This window comes from Chaetodon auriga, chromosome 7 (assembly GCF_051107435.1).
Source record: "Chaetodon auriga isolate fChaAug3 chromosome 7, fChaAug3.hap1, whole genome shotgun sequence".
Taxonomy (NCBI): Eukaryota; Metazoa; Chordata; class Actinopteri; order Chaetodontiformes; family Chaetodontidae; genus Chaetodon; species Chaetodon auriga.
Genome location: NC_135080.1, coordinates 2,318,927 through 2,345,000, shown reverse-complemented (window position 1 = coordinate 2,345,000; position 26,074 = coordinate 2,318,927). Strand labels below are relative to the sequence as shown.

The window sequence follows — 26,074 nt, the reverse complement described above, 5'->3', positions numbered from 1 at the left end:
TTCAAACTGATAAACTTTATTGTCGGTAGGAGTCGGTTCACGCTGCGTCACTTCTTCTTTTCGGCTTATTTTTCGATTCCTCTTCCCCCTCAAAGCTCAGAGGACGAGGATTTCGGTGCGTCAGGGGCAGATGATGATGAGGAGGAAGATGAAGATGCGGGCAGTGACGTGGGCAGCCTGGACAGCGGGACCCGCCCCAGACGGGCACCGAGAGGCGTTTCTAAACTCCGACCCAGCAGGACTCAGCGCCGCGGCAGGAAACGGCTGAGGCGGCGGCGGAGACGCTCCTCCGAGGAAGAGGAGGAAGACACCGATGAAGAAATGGGTGAGTGTCACGGCAGGATGGATTCTTTTTGGAGTCGATTGTGTTTAATCGAACGCTGTTAATGATGAGATGAAGCCAAAATTCAAACTTCTCCACAGCTGATGAAAAGTAATCTATACACTCTCTGTGTCCTCTCCAGACTCCGACCAGTTCAGTGACATGACTGACAGCGACGCTGACAAGAAGAGGCGGGGCCTGAGGCGGGGCCAGCGCCAGCAGGTGAACTACCGCGAGACGTCCGAGTCGTCGGACAACTCCCGCGCCTCCAGCAAGAAGCGCGACATCAAACGCCGCCGACCGCGCAAGGAGCATCTGTCGAGCGACTACAGCGACGGTCAGTCCGACGCCGCCGCGTTTCTCTTTGAATACTTTACTGTCAGTTATTGATCTGAGCAGCGTCGCTGAAGCACGTCCGTCACGTCCGTCACGTCTGTTATCAGTGATGAAATTCTTCTCCCTTCGTTTCTCTTTCAGTGTCGCCTTCCTCCAGAGACTCTGATGAGGAGGACGACTATGAAGACGAAGAGGAAGATGAGCAGAGAAGAAGAGTGAACAGGAGGAGAAGAGAGGAGGAAGACCTGCGGAGGAACAGAATGAGAGAAAAGAGGAGGAGATACAAAGACGAAGAGGAGGAGGACGATGGAGAGAGAGGAAGGCGGCTGAAAAGGAAACTGATGGAGAAGGAGAAGGAGAAAGACAAGCGGAGGAGATTAAAGAGGACGGACAGAGAAGAGGAGGACCTGGAGAAGATGGGCCGGGGGAAGAGGAGGGAGATTCTGTCACAGCAGCGGCGCAAACGGCTCGCTCAGATGCTGAAGAAACGGCGCCCTTCCACGGATGAAGAAGAGGACGAGGACGACGAGTCAGAAGAGTCCGAGTCATCATCGGAAGAGGACCGTCCAGTCCGCAAAAGACTCAACCGCATCGACTCCGACGACGACGAAGAGGAAGACGAGGAGGAAGACGAGGGAAGACTGAAGGTGTCGACCAAAAAGTCTTCGGCGGCGGAGAGGAGGGCCGACAGCGACGCTCAGGACAAGGGGAGGGGCCGTAGCCTGTCTCCGTCAAACGGACATCGGACCTCCAGAGGCCCGGCGAAGCCTGGGCCCGGAAGTCCCCCTCTGCCCAGGGACAGTGCAGGTTCAGGCGGGCAGGGCAGGCACAACGGCCCCTTCCATCCAGAGGAGGAGGAAGATGAGGAGGAGGATGAAGAGGAGGAGGAGGAGGAGGGCCAGACAGACTCATTAGACTCTGTCCAGAACAGTCCGCAGTCATGATGGCCGTTTGTGTGACAAACGCTCGCCTCTTTGTTTCAGTTGTTTCTTTTAACTGTCAGGCCTTTTTACCCACAATCCACCTCTGGAACTGGCTCCCTCGCCCTCCACCTCTTCCTCCCCCCTCTTGCCCACCTGTCTTGCTCTTCCACCTCGCTGTTGTTTCGTGGTAGAGTTCTATCCACCGTCACGTGCTGTACGTCGCAACACAAACTCACGAGCGCTCATTTCCACTCGCCGTCACCTCTGGCAGAACGGACGCCGGCCGGACCAAAAGCGACCTCGCAGCGGGACCGGCAGCACGTCGTGTTTGCACGGACGCGCTCGCACACAGCCCGAGGTCACCGTGACCATTTCTCTGGACGTCGTTGTGGCGGGTCCGTGTGACGGGATGACCGTAGATTCGTCCCGTTTGGACGCCGGAGTCTGTTTGTACTGTACCTCATCCGAAAGCACTTCATCATTCTCATAGCACTTAAGAACCCGCCGCCGAGGAGGGCGCTGGCGTCAAACCGAACACTTTGGGTCGAGTGATCCGACGGTCAGACTCCACCCCCACACGGATCTGCTCGTGCAGATATCGCCGCTTTTATTGGTCCAGGTTTGAGACATCCGTCTCAGCCGTGGACGTTTTGGTGTTTTCATTGTTGTGCTGCTGCACTGAAAAATTACCCAGTAGCCTGAAGGTTAAGATGAATCTCAGATAACCACATCTTTCACAGGTCGGCTCCCAGCGGAGGACATGTTGCTTGTTTCCTGTCTGTCTCCTCACAACCGCCAACGCCGTCGTGATTAGAAAACAGTACCAACGTGTTTTTATGGAACCAGAATGACCAAATGGTGATGACACACGTCTCACAGGGGGTCAGAGTCCTGCTCACACCGGGTCAGAGTCCTGCTCACAGGGGGGTCAGAGTCCTGCTCACACCGGGTCAGAGTCCTGCTCACACTGGTCATCAGAGTCCTGGTCCCTGACCACCTCGGGACACCGTCGTCACAGCGGCCTCCTCCTGGGTTCAGTCCTGGTCCGCCCGTGCTCACTGGGAGGCTCGTGAACCTGCTTCTGCTGCCCACGGGGCTCCGAGCTCCCCCCAGCTAAGCTAGCTACACGGCTAACTGAGCTAACAGGCTAACAGCAGCTAGTAGCTACAGCCAAAGAGTATCATGAGCAGCAGCTGGCGGTCACTCTGGTGATATGCTGCCCCCTGTCTGTTTGGAGGGACGCGCGGACACTTCTTACACGGCGTTCCTTTAAAGGACAAGTCGTCACTTTTTAAATCAAAATTTCGTTTTCTGGTCACTGATTCTCAGTATGAGGATTTCCTGCCATCATAATGTGATAATAAACGGAGCATTTTTAAGTTTTAAAGTCAGTTTGATGAAGTCACAGAGTAGAAAGTGACCACCCTGCAGCTCATGGAGGGAAGCTGTCGGCTGCAAGCGATTCAGGGCGTGTCCGAGTCAGCTTCCAGTCATTTCGACTCAGATCCCTAAAGTGAGCGAGATCAGGTAGTTCGACCTCAGGATGCAAAGAAAAGACAAAAAGTAAGACCATGACCAGGACGGACCGTTGGATCCAGATCACGTTCCACAAAGTGTTCGGTTTCAGGACCAGACCCTCGGCCTGGCGGGACCATGTTTGCTGTACATACGTTGCCTGTACGCTGTTCCTGTAAGATAATAGATGTTCTGTTCTCTTAGTCCTCTTGTAAAATATAGTGTTCTATTTTCTATATGAAGGAGAGCCGGAGAGATGCTGCTGCGAGTGATGTGTGGACCGACCAGGCTTCGGCTGCCGGTCCTGGTTGTGTGAAAGCAGACCAGCGTGGAGCCCGTTCACCAGGAAAATGTCCAGAGAGCTGAATTCTGCTCACTCTCAGCCCCGTGCTTCACCTCCTCAAAGGTTTTTAAGATTTCGTGTCCCTGAAGGGAACCAGCAGCTTTTAAGAAGGAGAACGATCCGCTTTTATTTTCTGATTGAGGCTCAGGTGAGCAAAGTTAACGCCAATCAAACAGCAGATTTCAGCTTCTGACCCGCGTCACTGTTCGATTCACTGTCACCTGCAGCGATTTCATCCAGTCACCCCCCCCCCCCCCCCCCCATCTCTTTGCGTCAGTAAAAAGTTTGTTTTCAGAGAACTGGATGAATCTCTGAGCCTGTGTTTGTGAGCAATAAAACACATTTATCAAACAACGCAGAATCATTTTTCAGAGCAGGAGTCACCTGACGCGTTAAAAAACCCTCCTTTCATTCAGCGGTTCGTTTTCTGCAGAAAACAACAACAATCTGATGATTTAGAGGAGTTAAACTGAAGCAGCAAAGACCTTCAGCTGCTGAACTACATGAATAAAAGGTCAAATATTCAAATAAAGATGCAAATAACAGGCAAGAGCAAAAGCATTTCATCTCCCTGACTTTTAATTGGCCTTGATCCAAAAATCCATAAACACCGTGAACTCGCTTTTCTGCTGCAGGAAATCCATTTTTCATTCCACTAATGTTTCCCTTTTTATCTCAAGATGTCCCACGAGCAGAAACTCGTTCGGGAATCTGCTCCTCTGAGCTCCTCTGGTGCCTTTCAGGCCCGGACTGATCAGCTTTCCACATTTCACCTGGAAAAAAGCTTCTGTCAGAGGAAAAAACCTTAAAGTGAGATCTGAAGGTGGACGTGAAAGAGCTGAAGATGCACAAAAAGAGAGACTCAGATAAGAAGGACGTTTATTTTTCTACTTTCATTCCATTTTAAAATCGATGTGTGAGCTTTTTAGTGAGTCGGGCACTTTATTACTGTGTGACCGATCTTATAACCTGTCAGAGGTCAGCAGCTCATAGAGACGTTTCTGTAGCCATGTGAGTTCACCAGTAATCTTATTTATTAGATCTGAAACTTCAGGACGGATGATGTTTGACAGCATCCTTGAAGATCATGTTGAAGAACGACAGAAATCAGATCTCAGACTGGATTAGTGGTTCACGTTTAGCTTTGAGGAAAACTCAGAAAACCAGCTGATGTTTGCGTTCAGCTTTAGAAAACTTTGGTTTGTTTGTGCAGAGTCGAGCTCAGTTTGCTAAAAGCACCGAATGAGATGAACAGTTGGATTGATCACTTGGATCAGTGAGTTCGGTACAAGCTTGAACACTAACTGTTCTTTCAGGTACTTTCCTGCTGTCGTTCAGGTGATAATGAGATGAAACGCTCGTTAGCGAGTCTCATTAGCTGGAAACTCCCCGTAATGCAGACCTGCAAGGCAGCATCTAGATCATCACAGCGGCGAACTGGTTTCATTTATGAGCTCAACTGGACTCCCAGTGCTGTTCAGTCAGATTTCTGTCATCGTGGTGGAAAACCCTCCGACACATTTGGACACAAACGAAGATAAAACCCTCCAGTAACTCGTCAAGGCAGCATGAAGCAGCCCCCTGTTTCTGCAGTGAAGGGGAGATCAGTGTGTGTTCATGCCACCAGCCCGACGTCGGAGCTCTGAGCCTGATGTGCGTCTGATCTCCACTGTGGCAGAACCTGCTGGTTTTAAAGTGTTCAGTCCGACTCATCTGGATTCAGTGAGGCACCACTGGATGCGAGTGCAGCTCCTTCCATTTCTCTGTTGTACTGTTCCTGTAGTATCGCTGTAACATAAATGTTTTCTAAGTTATTAAAACCAACATCCCAGGCATCTCTTCAAAAACAGTGTCTGTGCCTTTTTTCTTCCTGGAGGATTTTGTGAGAGAAGTGTAGTTTGTGTTGGAGGTTTTCAGACTTTCATCTGCTGTGAAAACTCAACTGAAGTTCAATCGAACCGATGTGAATCCCAGCTGACCATCACTTAGAACCCTTACATCCACTTTCATGGTCCACGAGGTTCAAGCCTGAAGCTTTAACGACCAAAAGACGGATTTTTGGCATCACTTAAATGAATGATTTTGACATACAATATTTCAGCTGATCTAAAATCAACCCAAAAACTGGTGATACAAGCTTTTATGTTGTTTCTATGATGTCATCCGACTGTTTTCAATGAGGGAATTCACTCTGTGGTCTCTGAGGACAAAAACAGAATGAAGCGATGTTGACATGAGACATTTCGTTTGTTTTCATCTTCATGTTCACGTGTGACTAAATTAAATGTATCACTTTTCAAATAAGTAAGATTCATCAAATGTCTCTGCCTGTACACATTATTATTATACTTGGTTGTTTGTTTACTATTTATTTGTATTTATTCATTTCCTTTTGTTGTTGTTGTTGTTGTTGTTGTTGTTGTTGTTGTTGTTGCCGCCCGTTTTAATTGCTCTACTCTTTAATTTCAAGACCCCCACCCCAACAAAAAAGGTTTTGAAACGTAGTCTGTCGAGCAGTGCTGTGCGCCTTTATTTTGAGAGGTACCGTACAGGAAGTTGTCTCCTGAGGTTTTGTGTGACTTTACGAATTGGCGCCGTCAAATACAGCGTTTACTGTGCGTGTCTACAGACTCACTGCCCTCCGGTGGTTATCATATGTAACTACACCACTGTAATAACAAATAGTAGTTTCTTGAATGCACGTTCTGTATTTGGCAGTGGTGTCCTCTTAGTGGTGTGGAATCACGTTTCCATGTAAATATGTCGTGTTAACACAACCAACATTAACGTGACATTTACGGTCATGGCCGATAAGGGACCCTGAACCAAGGGACTCAAACGGCTCATACGAGAGTGACCTACCCGGCAAAATTAGCTTGTTATAGTTTACCGTAAGAGTTTCGCCCTTGAGTGCCTCACGATCAAAAGAAAAAGTAACCGTTAGTTAGCTAGCAACAGTTTTTTTTTTTTTTAATCAGATCGACCTTAAAGCAGTAACATATGCAGAATGTGAGTGTTGGTCCCTCTAGTGGCCACAGTTAGTAGTTACAATGGAATTTCTGTACCGTCAAAGAAGACATAATGACATATGAGCACGGCTTCCGGTCAGACATTCAAAATAAAATTCAACATTAGACTGTTTTTGTTAGAACCACTGATAAATCCAATGGAAAAGATAAACGAAACGTGGAATGACGCCCTCTCACATGTTCATTTAAAATACCAATAATTGGCTAAAACTTCTCTATTCTGAATTCTATATAGGCGATTGCTTCATCTAACCTATTAGAATTAATATAAACTGGAGCCTGTTCTACATACTCCGGTACGGTAGGCGGCGGTATGCACCTAACAGTCGGCATCGCGCTTGTTTTTTTTTTTGTTTTTTTTTTCTTTCTGGCGCGTTGAGGCAAGGTTTATCATCTTGACGCGATATTTCGTCTCTGAACGTCGATCTTGAGGAGCAGTCAGCCTTTAGCGTAGCATCACTCGCTTCAACAACAGTTTGTTAACTTGTGTATTTTCTGCGTGTGTTAACTCTCTGAACGGCTCGGCCTGGTTTAGTTAATGCCGGAGAAGAAAAGCACTAGTTTATAGCAGTTTATCCGCCTCCAGCTGTCGAGTATTTATTACTGAGAAGTTATCCCGGGTTAAATTAGCAAGCTTTGTGGCACGAAATAGGTCACGTAGCTCCTTGCAAACACCAGCCTGTGGTCTCTGTCCTCTCCCTCCGCCTCATCCAGCGGGTCTGCAGACGTAACGGCTGCCCGGACGATGGTTTTACTGAAAAACCTCCGTCCTCCCACTGAGGGAGTACGGCATGAGCAAGCCGAGACCACGGCGGTGATGGACGGCCAGAAGCTGGGCTGCGGCACGCTCTACGTTGCTGAAACGTAAGTGATGCACATGGCGCTTGTTTTTCGCTTTGAACCACCGGTCTCAGGTGTATGTTCGTGTTTTATCCGTGATTAATACACATTATGTTCAATTATACCGATATACAGGATAGAAAGTGACAGCACAATAACAGCTACAAGCTCAATAAGAGCAGCGCCACTCCTCGTGCTAAGCACTTCCGGAGTTGTCACTTTCAAAATAAATCAAAGTAAACATGCGCATCAGCTTCTTAAATGAGAGGATTTGGTGTTTCTGTCTCATATATGATAGTCACCTGGTTTCAGTTGAGCTCTGGGAAGTTATAATGAGCATTATTCACAATTGTTCTGACATGTCATAGTTTAAACGAGTCTTTCATCCGTGGTTCTTACCCCAGTCCATCAGTCCAGTGAAGCTAAAATGCTGTTAATTGTGCCTTTCAGCACGTGTCTCCACCCTTTATGTCTTTGTTTCTGCAGCATAACCGAACAAACATCTGTGAGCTTTGTTTTTGTTTCTCCCTCAGACGCCTGTCGTGGTTCGATGGCTCTGGGATGGGTTTCGCTCTGGAGTATCCCACCATCGGCCTGCACGCCATCTCCAGAGACGTCAGTGCTTACCCACAGGAACACCTGTACGTCATGGTCAACGGCAAACTCGGGGGTGAGAGCGTTCGCTTGTTTCACCTACGTTTCGTTTTCAATCAATGAAGTGACATCGTGTTTCCGGTTGGTCGACGTCTCCTGGAAGATTTCAATATATTCAACAAACGGGAGAAAATCTCCTCACGTATCGTCTGATTATGGATCCTGTTTTCCCATGATTTGTGCATCCAAGTGAATAATGGAGACAACAATTTTTTAAAGTTTTTTCCGATTCTGAACAAGAGCGCTGCAGCCGGCAACCATGAAACAATGCAGTTTAATCCATGCGGGTGTTTGTGCTCTGTCAGTGTACGTCCACTCAAAGGGTTTGTTTTACCACAGACAGGCTCAGATTGTTACTCTGTGGAAATGATCCCTACAGAGACTGATTTTGATGAAGAGTAAGATGTTTTTTTTTAACCAGAAACCGTTGTTATATCGCTCCCGCCAAAGCCACCAGACTCCATTCACAAAATCAGTGATTTTATCATCGTTGAACACTTTATTCGAATGCAACAAAAACTAAATAAAAATCAACAAAAGCCATCTTGAACGTTGAAACTCGGCCTGTGTTTCTGTCTCTATCCGTGAGTCACTCGTATGTTTTCCCCCTTCCTCCCCTCAGACGAGAACGAGGCGGAAATGGCAGAGAAAGCAGCCGACGACGATGAAGACGACAGCAGTGACAGCAGCAGCGGTGGTGATGATGATGAAGGAGTGATCACAGAGATTCGATTTGTTCCTGGCGACAAGGCGGCATGTGAGTGAGCACCCCAAGGACGAGGGTCCAATACTCTGAGCCAGGGTCACATTTTCACGCTTTTGGGCATCATTCAGATCAGATTCGACAACATTTTAATGACAGTGGTGTCATGGCTGCTTCGTACATTTGATCTTTATTAGAAAAGTTGTGATCAGTCAGGAAAAAGTGTGCTTTTAAATACTGATCACTCTGTACAGACTGGAGGGAAGAGGCCTAGAGAGACCTTTACAGTGATTTTCTGAATGATTACAATTAGGAAGCAAATTCATTAAAACATACTGTGTGTGTGTGTGTGTGTGTGTGTGTGTGTGTGTGTGTCGCAGTGGAGTCCATGTTCTCGGCGATGTGTGAGTGTCAGGCGCTGCACCCTGACCCAGAGGACGACAACTCTGACAACGACTTCGAAGGAGAAGAGTACGACGTGGAGGAGGCTGGTGAGGAAGAACACACACACACACACACACACACACACACACACGTGTTCAGACATCATCAGTCTGTGAGCGGCTGGTTGGCAAATCTGAAACCGTTCAGTCTGTAAAATGTGAGCTGCAGTTGAATGTTAACACTCGATCGATTGTCTGACAATAGAAACAGAAAAATATGTCCAGCAGCATTAAAGATGGCGGCGCGGCATAAAGCGCCTCATGTCAGATGCAATGGAGACACTGACCATCAGAGTTATTCAAATAGCATGTTTGGATGTTGGACACAGTCCAGTTTTTGCTTTAATGGGAGACTCTTTGGGTTCAGAAACGTCTCTTCAGCTGATCAGACTCGACCGGATGCTGCTCAGTTTTTTGATAACTTGCTGTGGACTGAGTCTAAAACATTAAATCTCTTTTATTTTGTCCCCTTGTCGCCGTCTGTCCGTCTCTTCCTGGTTGTCCGGACCTTCGGGTGCAGAGGCAGGTGAGGTTAATCAACACCTGAAATGCTTAAATGCCTCTCTGTGCTTATCAAGGCTCAGTAGGATTCAAGTCGAGTTTGGCTTTATTTTCTGCACCGAGCTCATCGCTGCTGTTCTCATCACCACCTCTCTCCTCCTCCACCCAGAACACGGTCACGCTGACATCCCCACCTTCTACACCTGCGATGAGGGTCTGTCGTCGCTCACGCAGGAGGGCCAGGCCACGCTGGAGAGGCTGGAGGGGATGTTAGCCCAGTCGGTCGCTCAGCAGTACCACATGGCCGGGGTCCGAACTGAAGAGGCCACGGCAGGATTCGAAGGTTCGGCTCAGACACACTCAGCAGCCTGATGTTTCCTCATATTTTAAAAATACGACTGTTGGGACGCTGTCTGACTCCTTTGGTCACTGCTCTGACTGTTCGTTTGTTGTTGTTGACAGATGGTATGGAGGTGGATGCGGCGGCGATGGAGGCCGGTCAGTTCGAGGACGCGGACGTCGAGCACTGGTAACAGCTGCAGTGTGACGTCATATGAAGTGAAGGGTTTGACGAGCAGCAGCATAACGATGCTGAAGCCGTCGGGTTCATTGACGTGTTCTCTGACTCTCTCTGCAGATGGAAGTCCTTCCCGCAGCCGATCACCAGTGTTGCATCATGGGATTGGAGAAGAGGACTGCAGCACTTCTTTAAGGCTCTCAGCTCTTACTCGTACTCTCTTCCTGTTCCTGGATGTCAAACAAATCTGTTTCCATGTACTTAGAGTCACCTTGACAGTCTTTTCTAGCCTCCTGCGTTTTCTCTCGTGCTGCTTCATAGGTTTTCTGCTCGTCCTCCCGTCGCCTCCATCTCTATTAATTGTGCTGTATGCAGCCGAGAACTTACTGTAGACTATTGAGATGCATCCCCAGGTCCGGTTGTTGACTGTAAAAACAAAACGCTGATGTGTGTTGATGTTTTGTACTTAACCAATTTAATATCTAATTTTCCGGCTGAGGAGAGTTGATGTCTTTGTATGAAATTGTCAATAAATGCATAGTTTTTGTATTAGTTTTTGTTATTTTCTCACACTTTTATTCTACTTTTGCTTTTCCAGCACATTTTCTGCCCCAGACAGCAAAGTGAAGTTGGTGGAGATCAAACCTGAAAGCTGAAAAACTTCCCAGAGACCAAATGGATGTCCAAAACCCCAAAAATTCCATTTCTAATGATCATAAAACAATGGTAAACAAATGGCTGACATGTATTTTGTGTTCATCGGCGAATCAAGTGATTGTTTTAACCCTCCTGGACTCCATTCAGGCACAAAAGACAAAAATTAACCATTAAAGAGTAAATCTTCTTTCAACAAAACAGTGAACAGTTTAATCTGCCTCCAGTTTTCACAGATTGTTCACCTGTTTAAATCTGTGCAAAAACAAACACACCTGTAAATTCCTATGCTGTGCTTGGCTCTGGAATGTCACAATAAATATACACATGAATCATATTTACAATTTCTCTGTTAAGTTCTCTGTAAACTAAGAAAAGCACACAAAGTTTATTACTATAATACTAATTTACAAAGATCATCAATTTCTCAGCTTTCATTGTAAATGACTTAATCTTACAAGTCAGTAAATAAATTGCTCTAATACACAAAAACATTACTTGTGCTTGACATTACCAGAAAACAGGTAGATAAACATCAGTGTGTTTTGACAAGCTGCCTGAAAATCATAGAAGTGCAAAGCACATTTTTTTGTGTTGTTATGATGGTTCACTGACAGATATTTGTCTTTTTCAGTGTTGGACAGTCGTAGTTGTGCAATGTGTGCTCGACCAACCGCCTCGTAAAGTAAAAACCTGTTTATGAGTTTAAACTTAAACATTTAAAAACACTAAATTAGAGTCTTTAGTTAAAGTGGAATCATCCAAAAACGTACGTACTGGATGTTGGTGGTCCATTGTGTCAAAGACCCCTTCAGGTTCAAGTCTTTAAAAAAGTGCATATCAGTGTTCTTCTTCTAACTCCTGCTGACCGAAATGAGCAGTAGCTCGACAGTCTGTCCGTCTCCGTCTCTGTCTCCCCGTGTGCGTCCTGATGGTGCTCATGTCCTCTTCTTGGTCTCCAGAGGGAGGTGGAGAGATGGTGATTTCCTCCCCAGCAGAGGGACGAGTTTATCAAACAGCAGCACTGAGCTCATCATACCTGGACCAGAACGCAGAAGAAGAGATGAGAAAGAGCAGCGAGTACATTTTAATGTTTGCTTTGAGAAACAAACCTTGCAGCTTGAAGATACAAGACAGCTTTGTAATGTTTCACAGTCCCTCTCAGATGGAGTGAGGACATGCATGGACATTGGGTGTGGGGGGGGTGTTATAAAGACCAGAGGCTCAAACTTTGTCCCTTGGTGGACTAAAACTGAGGCTTGAAAGTGGCCCATGGGCCAAAGAAAGCACCTGCTGTGTAGTTAAGATGCAAAATGATGGCAGGATCCCAAGTTCCCTGAATGGAGCCACTTCCTGTCACTGCCTGCTGTGCTCAGATCATAAAAAACAATGAATAATTAGGGGTCCTCCATGTTTAAAAAGCATTTTTACCTCAAAAATAAAATTGCATAAATCTAATCGTAAGGATAAAACAAATCATGTCATTTCTCAAATTTAGGGAGATGTTTGCATCGTGGCTGCTGGGGCTGCAGCCCCCTCTAGAGGCGACTGTTTACATGCAACTCAAAATGTCTGCTATCTGCAAAGTTCGGTTGATTGGCTCGATTTTCACCCACAGGAGAAGGAGGCCCTTCTGTTCGACTCAAATATTATTGGCTTCTCTGGTTGCTAGGCTTCATATGGCTGATTGTGATTGGTTAAGTGAGGTGTCATTTGAAACCTGAGCCTCATCTACGTTTCCGGAAGTTTTGCGCGGGAAAACACGGAGGTCAAGCGGAAGAGGAGTACGTCCCTTCTAATTTGAAAGGAGAAAACATCTTTCTGTGGATTATTATCATGTTTTGGACTAAATATTTTCACTGCAGTGGATCTTCTGGACCTTTCTCCGTGTTTCCAGGCCGTTTTTTGTTGGAGTGTTATCGATCTGTGCATCGCTCAGAGACGTAGTCGGTGAGTTGCCTCAACATTGCTTTTAAAAGCGACTGTTTGTCTGCTGTTGGCGTCCATTGAGCCTCTTGTGATTGTAACTTGAAGTGGTTTCCATCAATCGATTTACGAGCATCTTGGCTTTCGAACGGTGTTCAATATCAGTCTAAATGTGGCGGTGGTGTTTGCCTCAATAAACCGGAAGCACAATAAACAACAGCCGGGCCGCTGGAACAGTAAGTTGTTCCAGCTTTAAAGTTAGCTCAAGTTCGTTAAAGCAGACAGGCGAATTTAAACGCGTTTGCCGGTATGTGTATTTCATCGAATATGTCTATAATTGATCTACATTATTGAAAGTGAATGGGGGCGTGTTCAGCTTTGCTCTTTGTGCGTGGAACTTGATGCAGAATGCTATGCTAACCAGATGTGGTTACAGGGACTTTCCAAATGGGAGCATAGTTGTTGTTGTTGCTGTTGTTGTTGTTGTTGTTGTTGGTGTGTGTGTGTGTGTGTGTGTGTGTGTGTGTGTGTGTGTGTGGCACATGGCCGCTGGTCATGTGTGTGTGACATTTCCACAGAGCCACTGTTCTGCACTAAAATACATGCTGTCAGTCCTGTATACTTGCTGGCAGGCCGACTTCCGGCTGCCCTCAGAGGGTGTGTTTATCTGTGTGCATGAAAAATGTCCGTCATGAGAACTTAACATTTAAGCAGCTTATCAGGAACAGGACAGCTGACCGACTGCCAGCAACAGACAAAAAACAGAATACTGATATTACTGCAGCTTAGTACACTATGAACATTTACCACTCAATTAACTGATCAATTATTTGTCTATAAAATGTCAGAAAGTCTGGATAAGAGTGTGTGTGTGTGTGTGTGTGTGTGTGTGTGTGTGTTATGTAGTGTAAAGTACTTAATATTTGACATACCTTAGTTGAGTATTGTCAGTGAATCCTACTTTATACTTTCTACTCCACAATACTTATTTGAGGGCTGTAATTAAAATTGTAGATGAACTATTAAACTATTAAGCTAACAGAATATGTCAAAGTGCGCATTGAACAGTCACAACAGTTTAGTATTGTTTTCTCAGACTTTTATAGACCTGCAGAAACCCTGATATTTGTGTGCATCAGTGGGTCTTACCCATCAGAGGGCCCAGCCAGTAGACCAGACAATACTCCAGGAAGGAGTTTCCACTGCAGGGGAACTGTGTGGAGAAGGCCAGCGCAGGGTTAAACACTGCTCCTGTCACACTGCCACCTAGACACACACACACACACACACACACACACACACACACACACCCCTGTATTAACTTTTAGGGACCAAAACAACAGCCACTGTTTATTCATGTACAACTCCCCAACAAGCGAGTCGAACGTGCTCTTAAAGCAGTCTTACAGTCATGTAGTAAGAGGACATAGGAGTACATATTCATTCATCAGACCCGCTCCGTGTCATCAGTATTTTGCATAAATTTGCTGCAGTTACATTTACCATCAGTCTAATTCATACTGGAGTTGGACTGTGTCCATACAATAATGAAACACAGTTATTGACATGATGTTAACAGAAACAACTAAACAGAGTCATTGTCATACCTGCATAAACTACTGTTGCGATCACCGCAGCTACCGCGTGCACGCGGTATTTTTCATCCACAGACCGTGTGTGCGTAATAGCGGTCTGAACCGCAAAGGCGCACGCGAACTCCACGGCGGCGGCCTTGGGCAGCGGCGCGTGAATGGGACTGATGCACCGGTAACCAAACAACTTATGACGCACGTGCAGCCCCGACAACCCCATACCCCAGATCAACGGGACTGCAGCTCGCGCAGCAGCGGCCGCAGCGAACTGGCACGCAATCCGCCGCAGGGCGCATCCGCCCGAGAGCTTCGCGTGGTATGCATGCTCGAGGGCACCGGAGGGGTTGCCGATGGCCCCGCTAAAGGTGAGCCCGTGAATCACAGATGCCAGGTACGTCAAGGTGAGCGAGAGTCGAGGCTCGATCCCGCCCACCTCTGACAGCAGCTTTAGCTCGTGCGTGCAGCAGCACAGCTGGAAGGTGGACACGAGCTCCACCGCGTACACAGAGAGCCCGGTGTCCACGAGGGCCCTGTTCAACAACCTGCGGGTCGCGTCGCTTAGAGCGACAATTCCCACGAGCAACGACAGAGACACCGCCACGTCCGCAGTCATGTTCGCTGCTGGTCAAACGTGGATTGTCTATAGGAGACTCCGCTGTGTGCACCGAGCCGCCGATGTCTCCTCCCTGGCCTCTGGTGTCTCTCTCTATCGTGGATCTCGCTTCCTCTGGCGGGTGGACGCCTCGGCTGTGCCGGGCGGCTGCAGCTCTATCCTGGAGGATGCGCGATCCAACTGGGAGCAAGTGAGCTTCGATCCCGTTAGCTCACATGGTGCGGAAGTGACTGAGCTCCCCAGTTTTCCTCCTCCTCCTCCCGCTGATACTGCAGATTTTTTTCCCCCTCTCCCTCTCCTCCTCACGCTCCTCTATCCCCCTCCAAACCTCAGATTTGTTGTCCTTCCTCGCTGAAAACACTTGTCCTGTCCCTGATGTCTGCTCCCTCTCTGCATGTTCTCCTCTTCACTCTTTACCTGCTTTACATTTAACTCCCAATGCGCGTTAAATGCAGACATTTTATCCTCCTGGTGGGCATGCTTCTCTTAAGCTGTTTTGTCATTATAATAAATATGTTCATCTGGTTATTGCTATCCATACATCTTTACCTTGTTGGGGCTCTGTGCAGAATGTGGTTAGTTGATTTTGGAATACAATTTAAGATGTATTTAGCAAGGATTGGACCCAAAATGCACCACACAGACTCAGGGGAAAATTTGAAAGATTTATTGTAAAACTAAAAACTAAAAGGGTGGATGATGGCAGATGGAGACTGAAGGTTGTCCATCAGGAGGATGAAGGCAGGCAGGGATGATGAGCAGGGTATGGCGTTGGAGAGTGAGCAGGTCAGGTGACTGAGGGTGAGTCTGGAGCACAGGGAGAGACAACATTAGCACAGAGGAAATGATGAAGAACAAGGTTTTAAAGTTCTAGTTGACCTGAGAGTGTTTGCTACCTCTTTTTTTTTTTTTAAAGACCACTACCTCTTTTTATTTGATATTTATGTCACGTCTTGTATTCTAACTGCTGAAGCCTCACACTAGCTTCAGATGGACTTTTTTCTTAATTATTGAGGCAGATGAATTTTGGCCCCTAACACTTACATTAAATTTGCTTTAATGTGGGATTTTTTTGCGTTCAGTATGAAGAAGAGGAACAATTAGACTGACCACATTTCAGTGAACAGTACAGACAGACATACATGCACGTATTGTATTGATACAGACTTGAAAACACGCGACCATTAAGTTAGACCCCTCTGAACACAGTTACCTTACTAGAGGTAGTCACTTGGTTCACCTGGTGATGATAAACTGATGAACACTGATTGCTGGTGAAAAGTGTAAAATATGCAGTCTTGAAGCTGAACTGATGAAGGCAGAGCTGTCTTTGACCATGGAGTCCATGGAGTGCTTCACTCTCACCACTAGATGTCGCTGCCATATTATTCTTCACCTCATTTACTTTTGCCTTGCCGTAATGATGAAAATAAATCAGTTTTTCTGGTTTCTTGAAAAGCCTGCTTTGAGGAAACGATGCATGATGTCTTAAAGGATTTAATTATGAGTATCAGACTTAATTAGGTTTGTGTTTTGATGGAATGGAAATCAAAATGTAATCTGAATTATCAAAAGTTTTAACTCTACAGAGGAGGAGTTGTTTGTTTATATTTTTGAATTGCACTAGTTTTCACTTTTGCTGTTTTGTTTCTGTTTTCAAAGTGCGAGGGTGTATGAAATGTTTGCTCTTTATTGTTAGAGTATGGAAGATTCCTCGCTAAACAGAACGACAGACTGGGAATCTCCACCAGAAATACACTGTTGGTCAGGAGAAGTCATTTTTTCTGCCTCAGTAAGAGGCATGGTGTAATTATAGATGAACATAAGTGTCTTAGTCATTGGTACAGTACAAAGACCAAACACAAGCAATGTTTGTAGAGTTATAAAGGAAATGTGTGGTTTTGACCTTTCAAAGCCAAAGACATTGAGTATTTAGCTTGTGAGAGAAGGCTGCGCAATGTTCCACTTAAACTCACATTTGATATTGTAAGATACATTTTTTTCTAAAACGATCTAAACATCACTTGAAAAACAATGTTGGTTCATCTTGTATTATTTCAAATGTAATCTTTTGAGGCACAACAAAATAATGCTAAAATCAATACTATATTGGGTGTTATTAATTTTATATATTTTGATATAATATATATCAATCAATATATCTGATTGTGAGTATCTTTTTCCTAATCTGTGTCTTACAAATGCAGTAGATGTTATATATATATTGCTCTTGATGAATTGTATTATCATTAAATTCCTACTTCTTTCTAATTTTTGATCTGCTGGTAGAGTTACACCTGAATGCAACACCGTTATCCCAGGCTGAAAGAGACGTGAAATTTTCCCCAGCGTCTTTGAATGTTCCACCTCGCGCTCTCTGCTCTCCGGCTGCGACACGCCCCGGACTTTGAGCGGACATCTGAAACAGCCAATTGGCGGCAAGTGGTGCTGAAATTATCCAATGGCGTGTCTGTAGCGGCGGGTAAATGGGCGGGTGTTTCTGCGCAGCATTCTTCTCTGTGCATAGCTAACAATAGCCTGGGATCGGCAAGTTTACTGTTAAAAAACCAACCAGCAGGGCGACAGAGTGGAGCAGAGCTGAGCTGAGCCGAGAGGAGAGCAGAGTTTGCCGAATACATGAGACGGTGTGTCCCGCAGTCGGAAATTATCACCCAACATTGTGGGATTTACATTTGCAATCAGACAAGTGGTGAGTGAGCCTTTCGACTTAATTTCTGCAGATCAAATTTAGCCCATCATCTCCATTCTCAGCCAGGCATGGTGCGTTGTGAATTAGGGGCTCATTTGCCCACGAATAGGAAGGGGTTAATGGTTACTGTAGGCTGGGATCACACTATTATTCCCGTGTTCTTTATCTATATCCACGTATCAACGCCCTGGACTCCACAGGCCCATCAGCCCGCATACAGCGGACTTTAAGCCGCCACGGTGAGGTTAGAACAGTCGGAGCTGGATGGTGTGATTATTCTTTTCTTACACCGGTTTCCTCCCAGTTTGCCAGGTGTCTGCTGTAACGTGGGAGTGTTTGCTGAGACAGACGACTGTGAAATGAATGAATGAATGAGTGAATGGATGGATGGATGAATGAAAGAAATCCTGCCAGTTTCCACTTTTCCACCTCAGAAATGTGCCTCAAAGAGATACCTCTGACGTGATTCATCAGAAAGTCCATGCCATGCCCAAAGCCTTTTTCTGTAGCCCAGAATAGACAGATCCGCTGCTCTCCTCTGACTAACGCCTTCAGATCTCTGGAATTGCTCTGATTTTCATTTTATTTTTGAGCTCTTATCTGGTGAAATAAGTTTTAAGTGGACAAATACTCAAGATTTAATCATTTTTCAACCAGACCAAGCAGTGTGGGAGCAGAAATCCACTCACCGCTCGTGAATTGTTTGTGTAATATTCCTTTAATGGCACTCTAAAGCTACCAACGTGTCTGCAGTCCTCAGGAGTGACTTTACTGTACCCTCATTGTGCCTTCCTGCAGACTCACATCACCTGCTGTCTCGTTCATTTCCGTAAACTTTCTTCCAGTTTCTATGGTACGTGCATGGTAATCTCTCTGAAATGCACTTGTTTCCACATGGCTCAGCAGAAATCAGTGCACCTCTCTTGGACAGGACATTTTATGGGGTTTTAGTGTCTTTTGTGAGACGATGTGCACAACTGCAGCTTCTTATTGATTACAGACCTGCAGACAAGAGCGCTCTAACCTCTCTTTTGGCATTTTTATCAGTATTAGTGGTTATTTCCATTCTCATTCCTGCCTGTTGACCCTTCACACTCAGCCTAATTTTTTGAATCTGCTAAATAAGCTAATTTCTTTGTCCCTCAGTCTCTCTGTCAGAGCATAAGGTGCAGCCTTCTTCTGACTGAGCTGGGCTGAAGTCGCTCTTTGCTCCTTGTTATAAAAAGTTTCTCCTTCGTCTGAGTGACCAGTTTCCTGGATTATGAAAAGCTGTAGCCTAAGTGTGTGAAGCTGATTAAAGGTGTTGGTGGTTTACTCCTGAGCTGTTTGTCCCACTGGGACACAGATTGTCTGAATGAAACACATGCAGTCAGCACTGGACTCTTCCCCTCATGTGCTCTATGTTCTACTATTGAGTTTCACATCTGTATGAGGGGAGCTGATAGGGAGACGGGGAATCATTTCCAGTCCATTAAATGACTGATTTTTATTGGCTTGTCATTTTGTGTGTCCCTCAAAAGGACCCTGAGAGTTCCTGTACCTCCGTTTGAAAACCTCTGAATTTGAATGGAGCCTAGTTTAACTGTTAGTGGTGATTTGTTTATATACAGACCAACTCAAACTACAGGAGTGGGTGAAGCGAGCCTTCTGTTTATTAATTATATTAGAAAATAAGAAGCTATCTTCTGATATTTTTATTGGCCAAATGTTTAATTGGCGAATTATCAGATTGCTTGATAATGAAAGTAATTGTTAGTGGCACCCCTGCTTTAAGTGTGCTTTTAATAAACTGATAAATTAGGGCAAAACACAGAATGTGATAAATATTTTCTTTATCTCTTACTTCAGCGCAGCTTTGAAGTCATGATTTGTGAATGTCTTCATTTACAAATATTATCATGTAGTTGGAATTATTTTTAATAAATTGGATTCTTTATTACAATTTAAGTAAGTTGCTGCTGGTTTGAAGAAAACTTTTGGCCCAAGCAGTTTGTAATGATGGATCCACTGATTGGTCTGGCGTGGATGGAGATGATTCAAAAGCAGCAACAGTATCAAAGCAAGCACATTGATTAAAACAGTGAATTAAGGTGTTTTCACACCTGTAGTTTTTTTGCCGTGGTGGTGACTCCAGTTCATTTCGGACTGGACCAGAGCACCACCTCTCAAGGGTCATGCTCCGGTTGTTTGGTCCACACCAGGCTTCGATTGACAGCACACCAGCCCAAATGAACCGCACTAACCGCACACCGGAGTTCATTTGAACTGAACCAAAGAGGGTAGCTGTGAGAGCACATTTGAGTTTGATTGTATCTGGAGCTGCTTCAAGGCGTATGACCCTAGAGCGCGAGTCTTTGTAGCCTGCCAGTCTGAATTGAAGAGGTCAACTAGGGGAACACCAAGTTCTCTCAAGCGAATCAGTAATAATGGAGGAAGTCCACTTTTCCAGTTCAAGTGTGAAATGCTGAGTGCAGCCAACAGGCCTGGTGTGCGGCCACACCTGCTCAGAAACAAGAATGGAAAGTTCATTTATAGATTTATAGATTAATTAAACAGCAGTTATGGACGAACATGACTACCTGCTTCTGTCAGAGGTGTGTTTCCGTATTCACGCTCTGAAAAGAAAAAGGACTTCCTGGTTTGGCAGTGGAGTGGCAGCGAGTTGAACCCAAGGATTTAGTGATAGTCTAAAGGCAGTGGCAGCCCAGCGGTTGCCATGGTGACCTGGGAGTGTCTGAAGTAGTGTTTTATGGCACCGTGTGAAGCGTGAGGTCACCCGGGTGTCGCTTCAACACCTCGACAGCATGACGGAGGGAGGAAAGCTGGGAGGAGTTAATGACCCATTTGGCTCCTGTGGCTTGATGACTTCAGGAGAACAAGGTGTGTGTGTGTGTGTGTGTGTGTGTGTGTGTGTGTGTGGCCATTCTTTGCCCTCTGTCTCACCTGTCATTTAAGTTATTTCTAATCCTGAGTTCGTAGGGAAAATTAATTAATTCAGTTTTTATTTAAAATCTTGGAAAATAAATGTTGTCCAGAGTTAAAGCAGTAAAACAGAATAAATGCACACAAAGAGAATTAACGAGAAAGCAAATAAACAACAGAAAAAACACAGTTAAAACAGTTACGTTCAAGAGTGGATTTGTTTTTAGTCATGTTTTAAATTGACGGGTCAAATAATGACTGGATTGGACCAGTTTAAGTGATGTGAGGAAGTGATGTATGATGGCATGTTGCCATTAAGGGCTTTATAAATAAATAAAGAACTCAACCTGCTGACCTACAACATAAGCCACGTACTACCAGGACAAGCCACACACACTCACAGAAAGACACAATGGGCTTAATGTCCTTGTTTTTTCAGTCTCATAATTCTGAAAATCAGATTAGAAAAATCAGTTTTTAGCTATGCTCGAGTGGTTTTGAGAAAACTCCCATCCAGTATCAAGAAAAGACAAACAAATGCTGAATCTAAACCTGCAGTAACTATTCTTTGGTGCTTTCTTTGGAAGACTGACAGACAGTATTATCACCACACAGCTGCTTATCTACACATCCAGCCTCGTCAGAGCAACATTGTTCATTCATTTAGAGTTGTTTCAGCTCTCACTGTGTCTCTGCTGTTTGGCACTGAGCAGGTAGTGTACAGTGGTTTTTAAGAGCTTTTTCACTGAAAACAGTTGCCTGCTGCAGTCAGAAATGATGTTATGATGGCAGTGAGGATGAACCAGAACAGCCCAGAAAAATGAAACAATGAGAAAACTGTTTGAATCTCTGTAGAGTTAAGGGAAAGCACACAGTCAGGTGATAATCCTCTGTGGGCTCGTTCCCATGAGTGACCACTTTACCCTGCAAATAGTCATATGATCTATTGTAGATAGAAAACTTCGATTATAGTAGGTTTAAATAAAATTTTTATGGATAACAAAGATGACTATAAACTTGCCTCACATGTAAAACCTCAATTTATATATTATCAAAGTCATAATTTTTCAAGCAGAAATTCTTAACTGTGAGGATTTCCCTTGTTTTTTGTCTTATCCAATATATGTAAGTGTTGGACTGATGGTCACACAAAACAAGGAATGTGATGTCATTAATATGATGGTTTGATGGTTATGATGGAAGGTTTTTCCTCCTTTTATTGAATTTCATATACCAAAAGATTCATCAGTTAATGGGGAAATCATTAATAATTAATGATAATCATTGTTAGTTGCATTAGACTAATGTATATCATGATGCAGTTTAATGTTCACAGCTGCTCAGAGCTTTGGTGCACAAGCAGCGTTGTTGTTAGCATTGTAGCAGACTGATGTGGTGAAGAGGGAGCAGAGCTGTGAGCGCCTCAAACCCCAGGAGATGGACGATGAGGCTTCACAAGACTGCCTTGCTTAACTTCCAATTACTAAACTAAAACTAAATCACTCATTAAGATGGATATTTTTCTTTGCAGTGTTGACACTCACATAACACGCAATGACAACAGAAATAGTAATATTGGCTGTTGAGCAGCCAGAAGCCTACAGGAGCTGAATAATGGATAGTCTGCTGTGCACGGCGTCTAGACCAAACCTGACAGCACAAAACTGCTGCGCTCTCCTCCTCTCTTCTTGAAACGGGCCGGTTGTGATCCTGGATTGATATTTTTTTCTACCTTAAGGATTTTATCCACTTGATTGATGTGAAGGCAGATGAAAGAATGGGTTTCGTGCATTCCTAAGCTGTTAATAGTATGACTGAGGATCAGAAAGATGGTCCTAATACTGTTGGTGTAATTATGATCAAACCTGGAGAGAGAGGCCTGAAATATTCCACTTGACTAGCTCTGCTTCAGTTCAGAGTCAGAGTATGTTTGAACAGGAGAGGAAGAGGCTTCTGCAGGTGGGGCTCCATTCGAGGATAACATCACTGTAATTTAATCTGTTTTCTGTCAGCACTGTCTGTCTGAGGGTATTTGCTGCATTCAAGGTTCCCTCAACTTGCATAAAGTCACAGTATGTCTGCAAATCCTGTGCAAATAAATCCTTTAGAAACACGATAGAAAGTGTTTCACAGCGTGTGTTGTAGTTTTCATGCATGTGATGTCACAACAGCTTTTTGCGGCTGCATTCAGAGTTTTTGATGGTTCAACGTTTACAGTTTGCTGCCATGGCGCACCATGCGTCCATGACAGAAACTGCAGAGAGGAAAACGCTTCAGGAGCAGATTTTACAGGTAGCAGGATCCCTGAATTTTACACCTGTTCACCAGCAGAGAACAGAAAGATTATTAGATCATTAGACACAAGTGTGAACTAATTTGAGTTGTTGTGTGTAAACAGTGGCAGCTGTGTTGTAGCTCTGTTTAGCTTCTGCCACTCGTGTTTAGCATTTTTGCAGAATGATTGCGTTACAGTGCAAAATGTGTGATTTGATAAATGGGTTTAGGCAGCATTTGGTTCAGAGAATGGGGTTTAGTGTTTAAGCATATGTGAAAAACAAACTGTGCCATATTGCTCACAAGTTCCTCTATTTTAAGCAACAACCTGCTCAGTTGAGCCACATGATGAGGCGACAGTAGGTGAGCAGCAGCAGTGTGGGCTGGTAGGACCAGAGGGTCTGAATGAATGAGCTCTTTGTAGGCTTTTTCCAAAAATACAGTTTTTGTTTACACACATGTTCTGTATGTTACCAGCAGCTTTATTCCTTTTGCATTTTCAGTTTCAAAGATTGTTTCAGTGATGTGTCTTTAGTAGAATTCAAACAATACAATTTGTGGGGCCACTTGTGACAAAAATATCTGATGGAAACAGGATGTTTTCTAACAGTAAACTTTATTGTCCAAAATGACATCAGTGCACTGACAAAGTAAACATCACTGGGAATCTAATAATTACAAATAACCTGCATGATGGACTACGTACAGCATGGCCTCATGAAGGCTGCAGTCATGAGCAGTGCACAGGCTCACCGTGCAGCGTCAGCAGGTGTGTAGGTAGACAGGCAGGTGGGATAGGTTTATTACAGGTCTGACACCAGAACACACACCACATGTTTTTCTTTTGTCAGGGCAGTTGATTTAATGGTTGCTGTCAGGATATTAAGAGAATACTACAAAAAGTGCTCCTAACTTATTGTGAAAACCTGTAAAATAATTCATATTCATGAATTCAATACTGGTCATGCCCTTAAGATTTTTACAGAAAGAACCTGAATGTGAAAGTATCAGTGTGGACTGTGGATACTGAAGATAGTCAAGGCCAAAGCCCAGCTTCTTCAGAGCTGACATCATGTGTGTGTGTCTGAATATTTCAGTGTTGAAGTATTGCATTCACACCCTGCAGCCTTGCATCCAGAGATGATTGTGTGTGTGTGTGTGTCCGTGTGTCCATGTGTGTGTGTGTGTGTGTGTGTGTGTGTGTGTGTGTGTGTGTGTGTGTGTGTGATTGTCCATTACATCATTACACAACTCTGTTTTTGGTGGACATTGTATGTCTGCTGAGAGATGAACACATGAGTGTGTGTTTTCACCACACGACTGAGGTGACCCTGTCCTGACTAACAGTGTTTGGTAAACCCACACACACACACACACACACACACACACACACACACACACACACACACACACACACTAGGTGAATGGGGTCATACAGTATGTGCGAGATAATATTTGAGCTAATATGTTTTCTCAGTACATGACTCTGTGTGTTCAGACCGAACAGACCAGTGTCTTTACTACAGAAATTTTAATTTAACACCTCTAAATCATTTTGTCTTGGTTCTTGTTGAGTATAACTGAACTTACAGCAGACAGTTGTGTTCCAGACTCGCAAAGATTTTAACTCCAAAAACTCCTTAACAAGATTTATTTCTTTGGACTGCATCTAATTCTTTTCATTAGATTCATATGTGATTATTAATAAATTAGTAATTTGGTTGATAGAATGTCAGAAAATGGGGCATATCCCATTTCCCCGAGTCCAAGATGAAGTCTTCAGATGTCTTGTTTTGTCCAACCAAAAGATAAAACAGCAAGTCGTCACATTTCAGCAGCTGAAAGCAGAGAATGTTTTGTGTTTCTTCTTAATGAAAGACTTGAACAATTAAAAGATTAAAAGAGAAAATTAATTGGCAACACTTCTAATTCAGTTAATTAACTAATGGACTGACTGTTTGAACTGTTTGAATAGATGGCAACATGTATTGACTTTTGCAATGCTGCTCTGTGGATAAGGAAAGTGCATTTAAGAGGATCCACTGCACAGCAACAGCTTTTTTAAATAACAAATTAATGTGTGAAACTGTGCACTAATAGAATTTTATAGAAGACAGAAGAGAATATTGGTATTAAACACCTGAAATGATTAGTAAGTCTTTAGTTCACAGACAGAAAATTAATAAGCATCTCTTTTGATTTAGAAACAGCCTCTGAGCTGACCTGTGATGAAGAAGCTTTTGGATGGTAAAAGGATTCTGCACATATTATTGATATCTAATTGCTTTTGTAACCACATTAAAATCACAGATCTTTGGATATTCTGAAGCAAACCAAAGAAATTATAACTGAGTGTGTTTGCTTGCAGTGCGGTAAAGTTTCTAAAACTCAAATCCAAACAGTGTTTTCAGAGATAATCAACTCACTGCTAAAATGTTCTGCGTGGGATCAATATAGTTTATGTTTGTCGATTCATCAATTAATCAGTCCACACAAAGTACTTTAACAGCACTTTTGGTGATTAATCATGCCAGTCAAACATTTGCTGATTTTGCTGTAAATAGAAAATGATCTTTTCTTTCTTGAAGATAACACGAGACATTCTCTGACATTTGATGGACAAAATAATCAGCAGATTAATCAATAATGGAAATAATGAGTAGTTGCAGCTGTTGCCTCGGGCCACATGAATATGAGTGATTCCAGATCTGGGTCAGGGTCCGCAGTGACATCACAGCAGACATTTGATTTGTCAGTGCTTTCTGTCAGCTGGTAGGAGTGGAGCTCCAACTGTCTAATGATCCATCATCATACTTTCAAATGCCAACATCATGATATCACTTGTGCAGGCAGCACGCGGCCCTGAGTGACGGAAAGACACCTCCAGATATTCAAAGGCAGAAACTTAGTCTGTCTCTCTGGTCACATTCTTGTCCTTCCTCAGTTCGTGTCCTTCATCCCTCTCTCCTGTTGGCAGCCTCCTCTTGTCTTCTTCCTCTCCATGCGTATCTTTCCTTATTATCCTCCTCCCCATCTGTCACTCCTTTCTCTCCTCCTCTGCCTTCGTGCTCTTCATCCCTCTTGCTTCTTTCACCATGTCATACTACTCTTCACCCTGCTCCCCCCTTCATGTACTCATCCCTCTGTTCTTTATTACTGTAACTTTATCTTCCTCTTCTTTTTACTCTTCTCACCTTCCTCCTTTTCAGCACTTTTTTCTTTTCTTTTTCAGTCTTTCCTTCCTCTCTATCTCCCAT

At 44.4% G+C, this 26,074-nt stretch overlaps 4 protein-coding genes across 5 annotated transcripts in view; 3 read left to right on the top strand and 1 right to left on the bottom strand.

Annotated features, from left to right (window-relative positions):
* rsf1a (remodeling and spacing factor 1a) overlaps positions 1 to 5,274 on the top strand; it is a 13,576-nt gene extending 8,302 nt beyond the window's left edge. The window contains exons 16-18 of the mRNA XM_076734856.1: positions 96 to 325; positions 465 to 659; positions 800 to 5,274. Coding sequence (XP_076590971.1) covers positions 96 to 325; positions 465 to 659; positions 800 to 1,602 — 1,228 coding nt within the window. The 3' untranslated portion in view covers positions 1,603 to 5,274. The remainder of the gene's footprint in view (positions 1 to 95; positions 326 to 464; positions 660 to 799) is intronic.
* A 1,591-nt stretch (positions 5,275 to 6,865) lies between these two features.
* Positions 6,866 to 10,678, top strand: clns1a (chloride channel, nucleotide-sensitive, 1A). The gene is made up of 7 exons (XM_076735565.1): positions 6,866 to 7,332; positions 7,842 to 7,978; positions 8,585 to 8,719; positions 9,046 to 9,156; positions 9,779 to 9,952; positions 10,072 to 10,138; positions 10,247 to 10,678. Coding segments are annotated over exons 1-7 (744 nt in total). The 5' UTR covers positions 6,866 to 7,213; the 3' UTR covers positions 10,248 to 10,678.
* A 289-nt stretch (positions 10,679 to 10,967) lies between these two features.
* aqp11 (aquaporin 11) lies at positions 10,968 to 15,303 on the bottom strand. The gene is made up of 3 exons (XM_076735564.1): positions 14,314 to 15,303; positions 13,856 to 13,972; positions 10,968 to 11,819 (listed from the first exon to the last, which is right to left on the bottom strand). The coding sequence occupies exons 1-3, from the start codon at positions 14,909 to 14,911 to the stop codon at positions 11,719 to 11,721; spliced, it is 816 nt and encodes a 271-aa protein (XP_076591679.1). The 5' UTR covers positions 14,912 to 15,303; the 3' UTR covers positions 10,968 to 11,718.
* Positions 15,304 to 17,466: 2,163 nt separating this feature from the next.
* pak1 (p21 protein (Cdc42/Rac)-activated kinase 1) overlaps positions 17,467 to 26,074 on the top strand; it is a 48,986-nt gene continuing 40,378 nt past the window's right edge. For both annotated transcript variants that reach the window (XR_013077388.1, XM_076734746.1), the window contains exon 1: positions 17,467 to 17,621. The gene's annotated coding sequence lies outside the window, so the exon portion shown is untranslated. The remainder of the gene's footprint in view (positions 17,622 to 26,074) is intronic.

Excerpts from the sequence above, each read along its gene's own strand:
- clns1a (XM_076735565.1), top strand. The coding sequence starts at position 7,214 with ATGGTTTTACTGAAAAACCTCCGTCCTCCCACTGAGGGAGTACGGCAT. Across the intron at positions 7,979-8,584 it reads GGTCAACGGCAAACTCGGGG|ACGAGAACGAGGCGGAAATG; the intron begins GTGAGAGCGTTC and ends TCCTCCCCTCAG. Across the intron at positions 9,953-10,071 it reads GGCCACGGCAGGATTCGAAG|ATGGTATGGAGGTGGATGCG; the intron begins GTTCGGCTCAGA and ends TGTTGTTGACAG.
- aqp11 (XM_076735564.1), bottom strand. The coding sequence starts at position 14,911 with ATGACTGCGGACGTGGCGGTGTCTCTGTCGTTGCTCGTGGGAATTGTC. Across the intron at positions 13,973-14,313 it reads CGCAACAGTAGTTTATGCAG|GTGGCAGTGTGACAGGAGCA; the intron begins GTATGACAATGA and ends GTGTGTGTCTAG. Across the intron at positions 11,820-13,855 it reads CTGGCTGGGCCCTCTGATGG|GTATGATGAGCTCAGTGCTG; the intron begins GTAAGACCCACT and ends GTTCTGGTCCAG.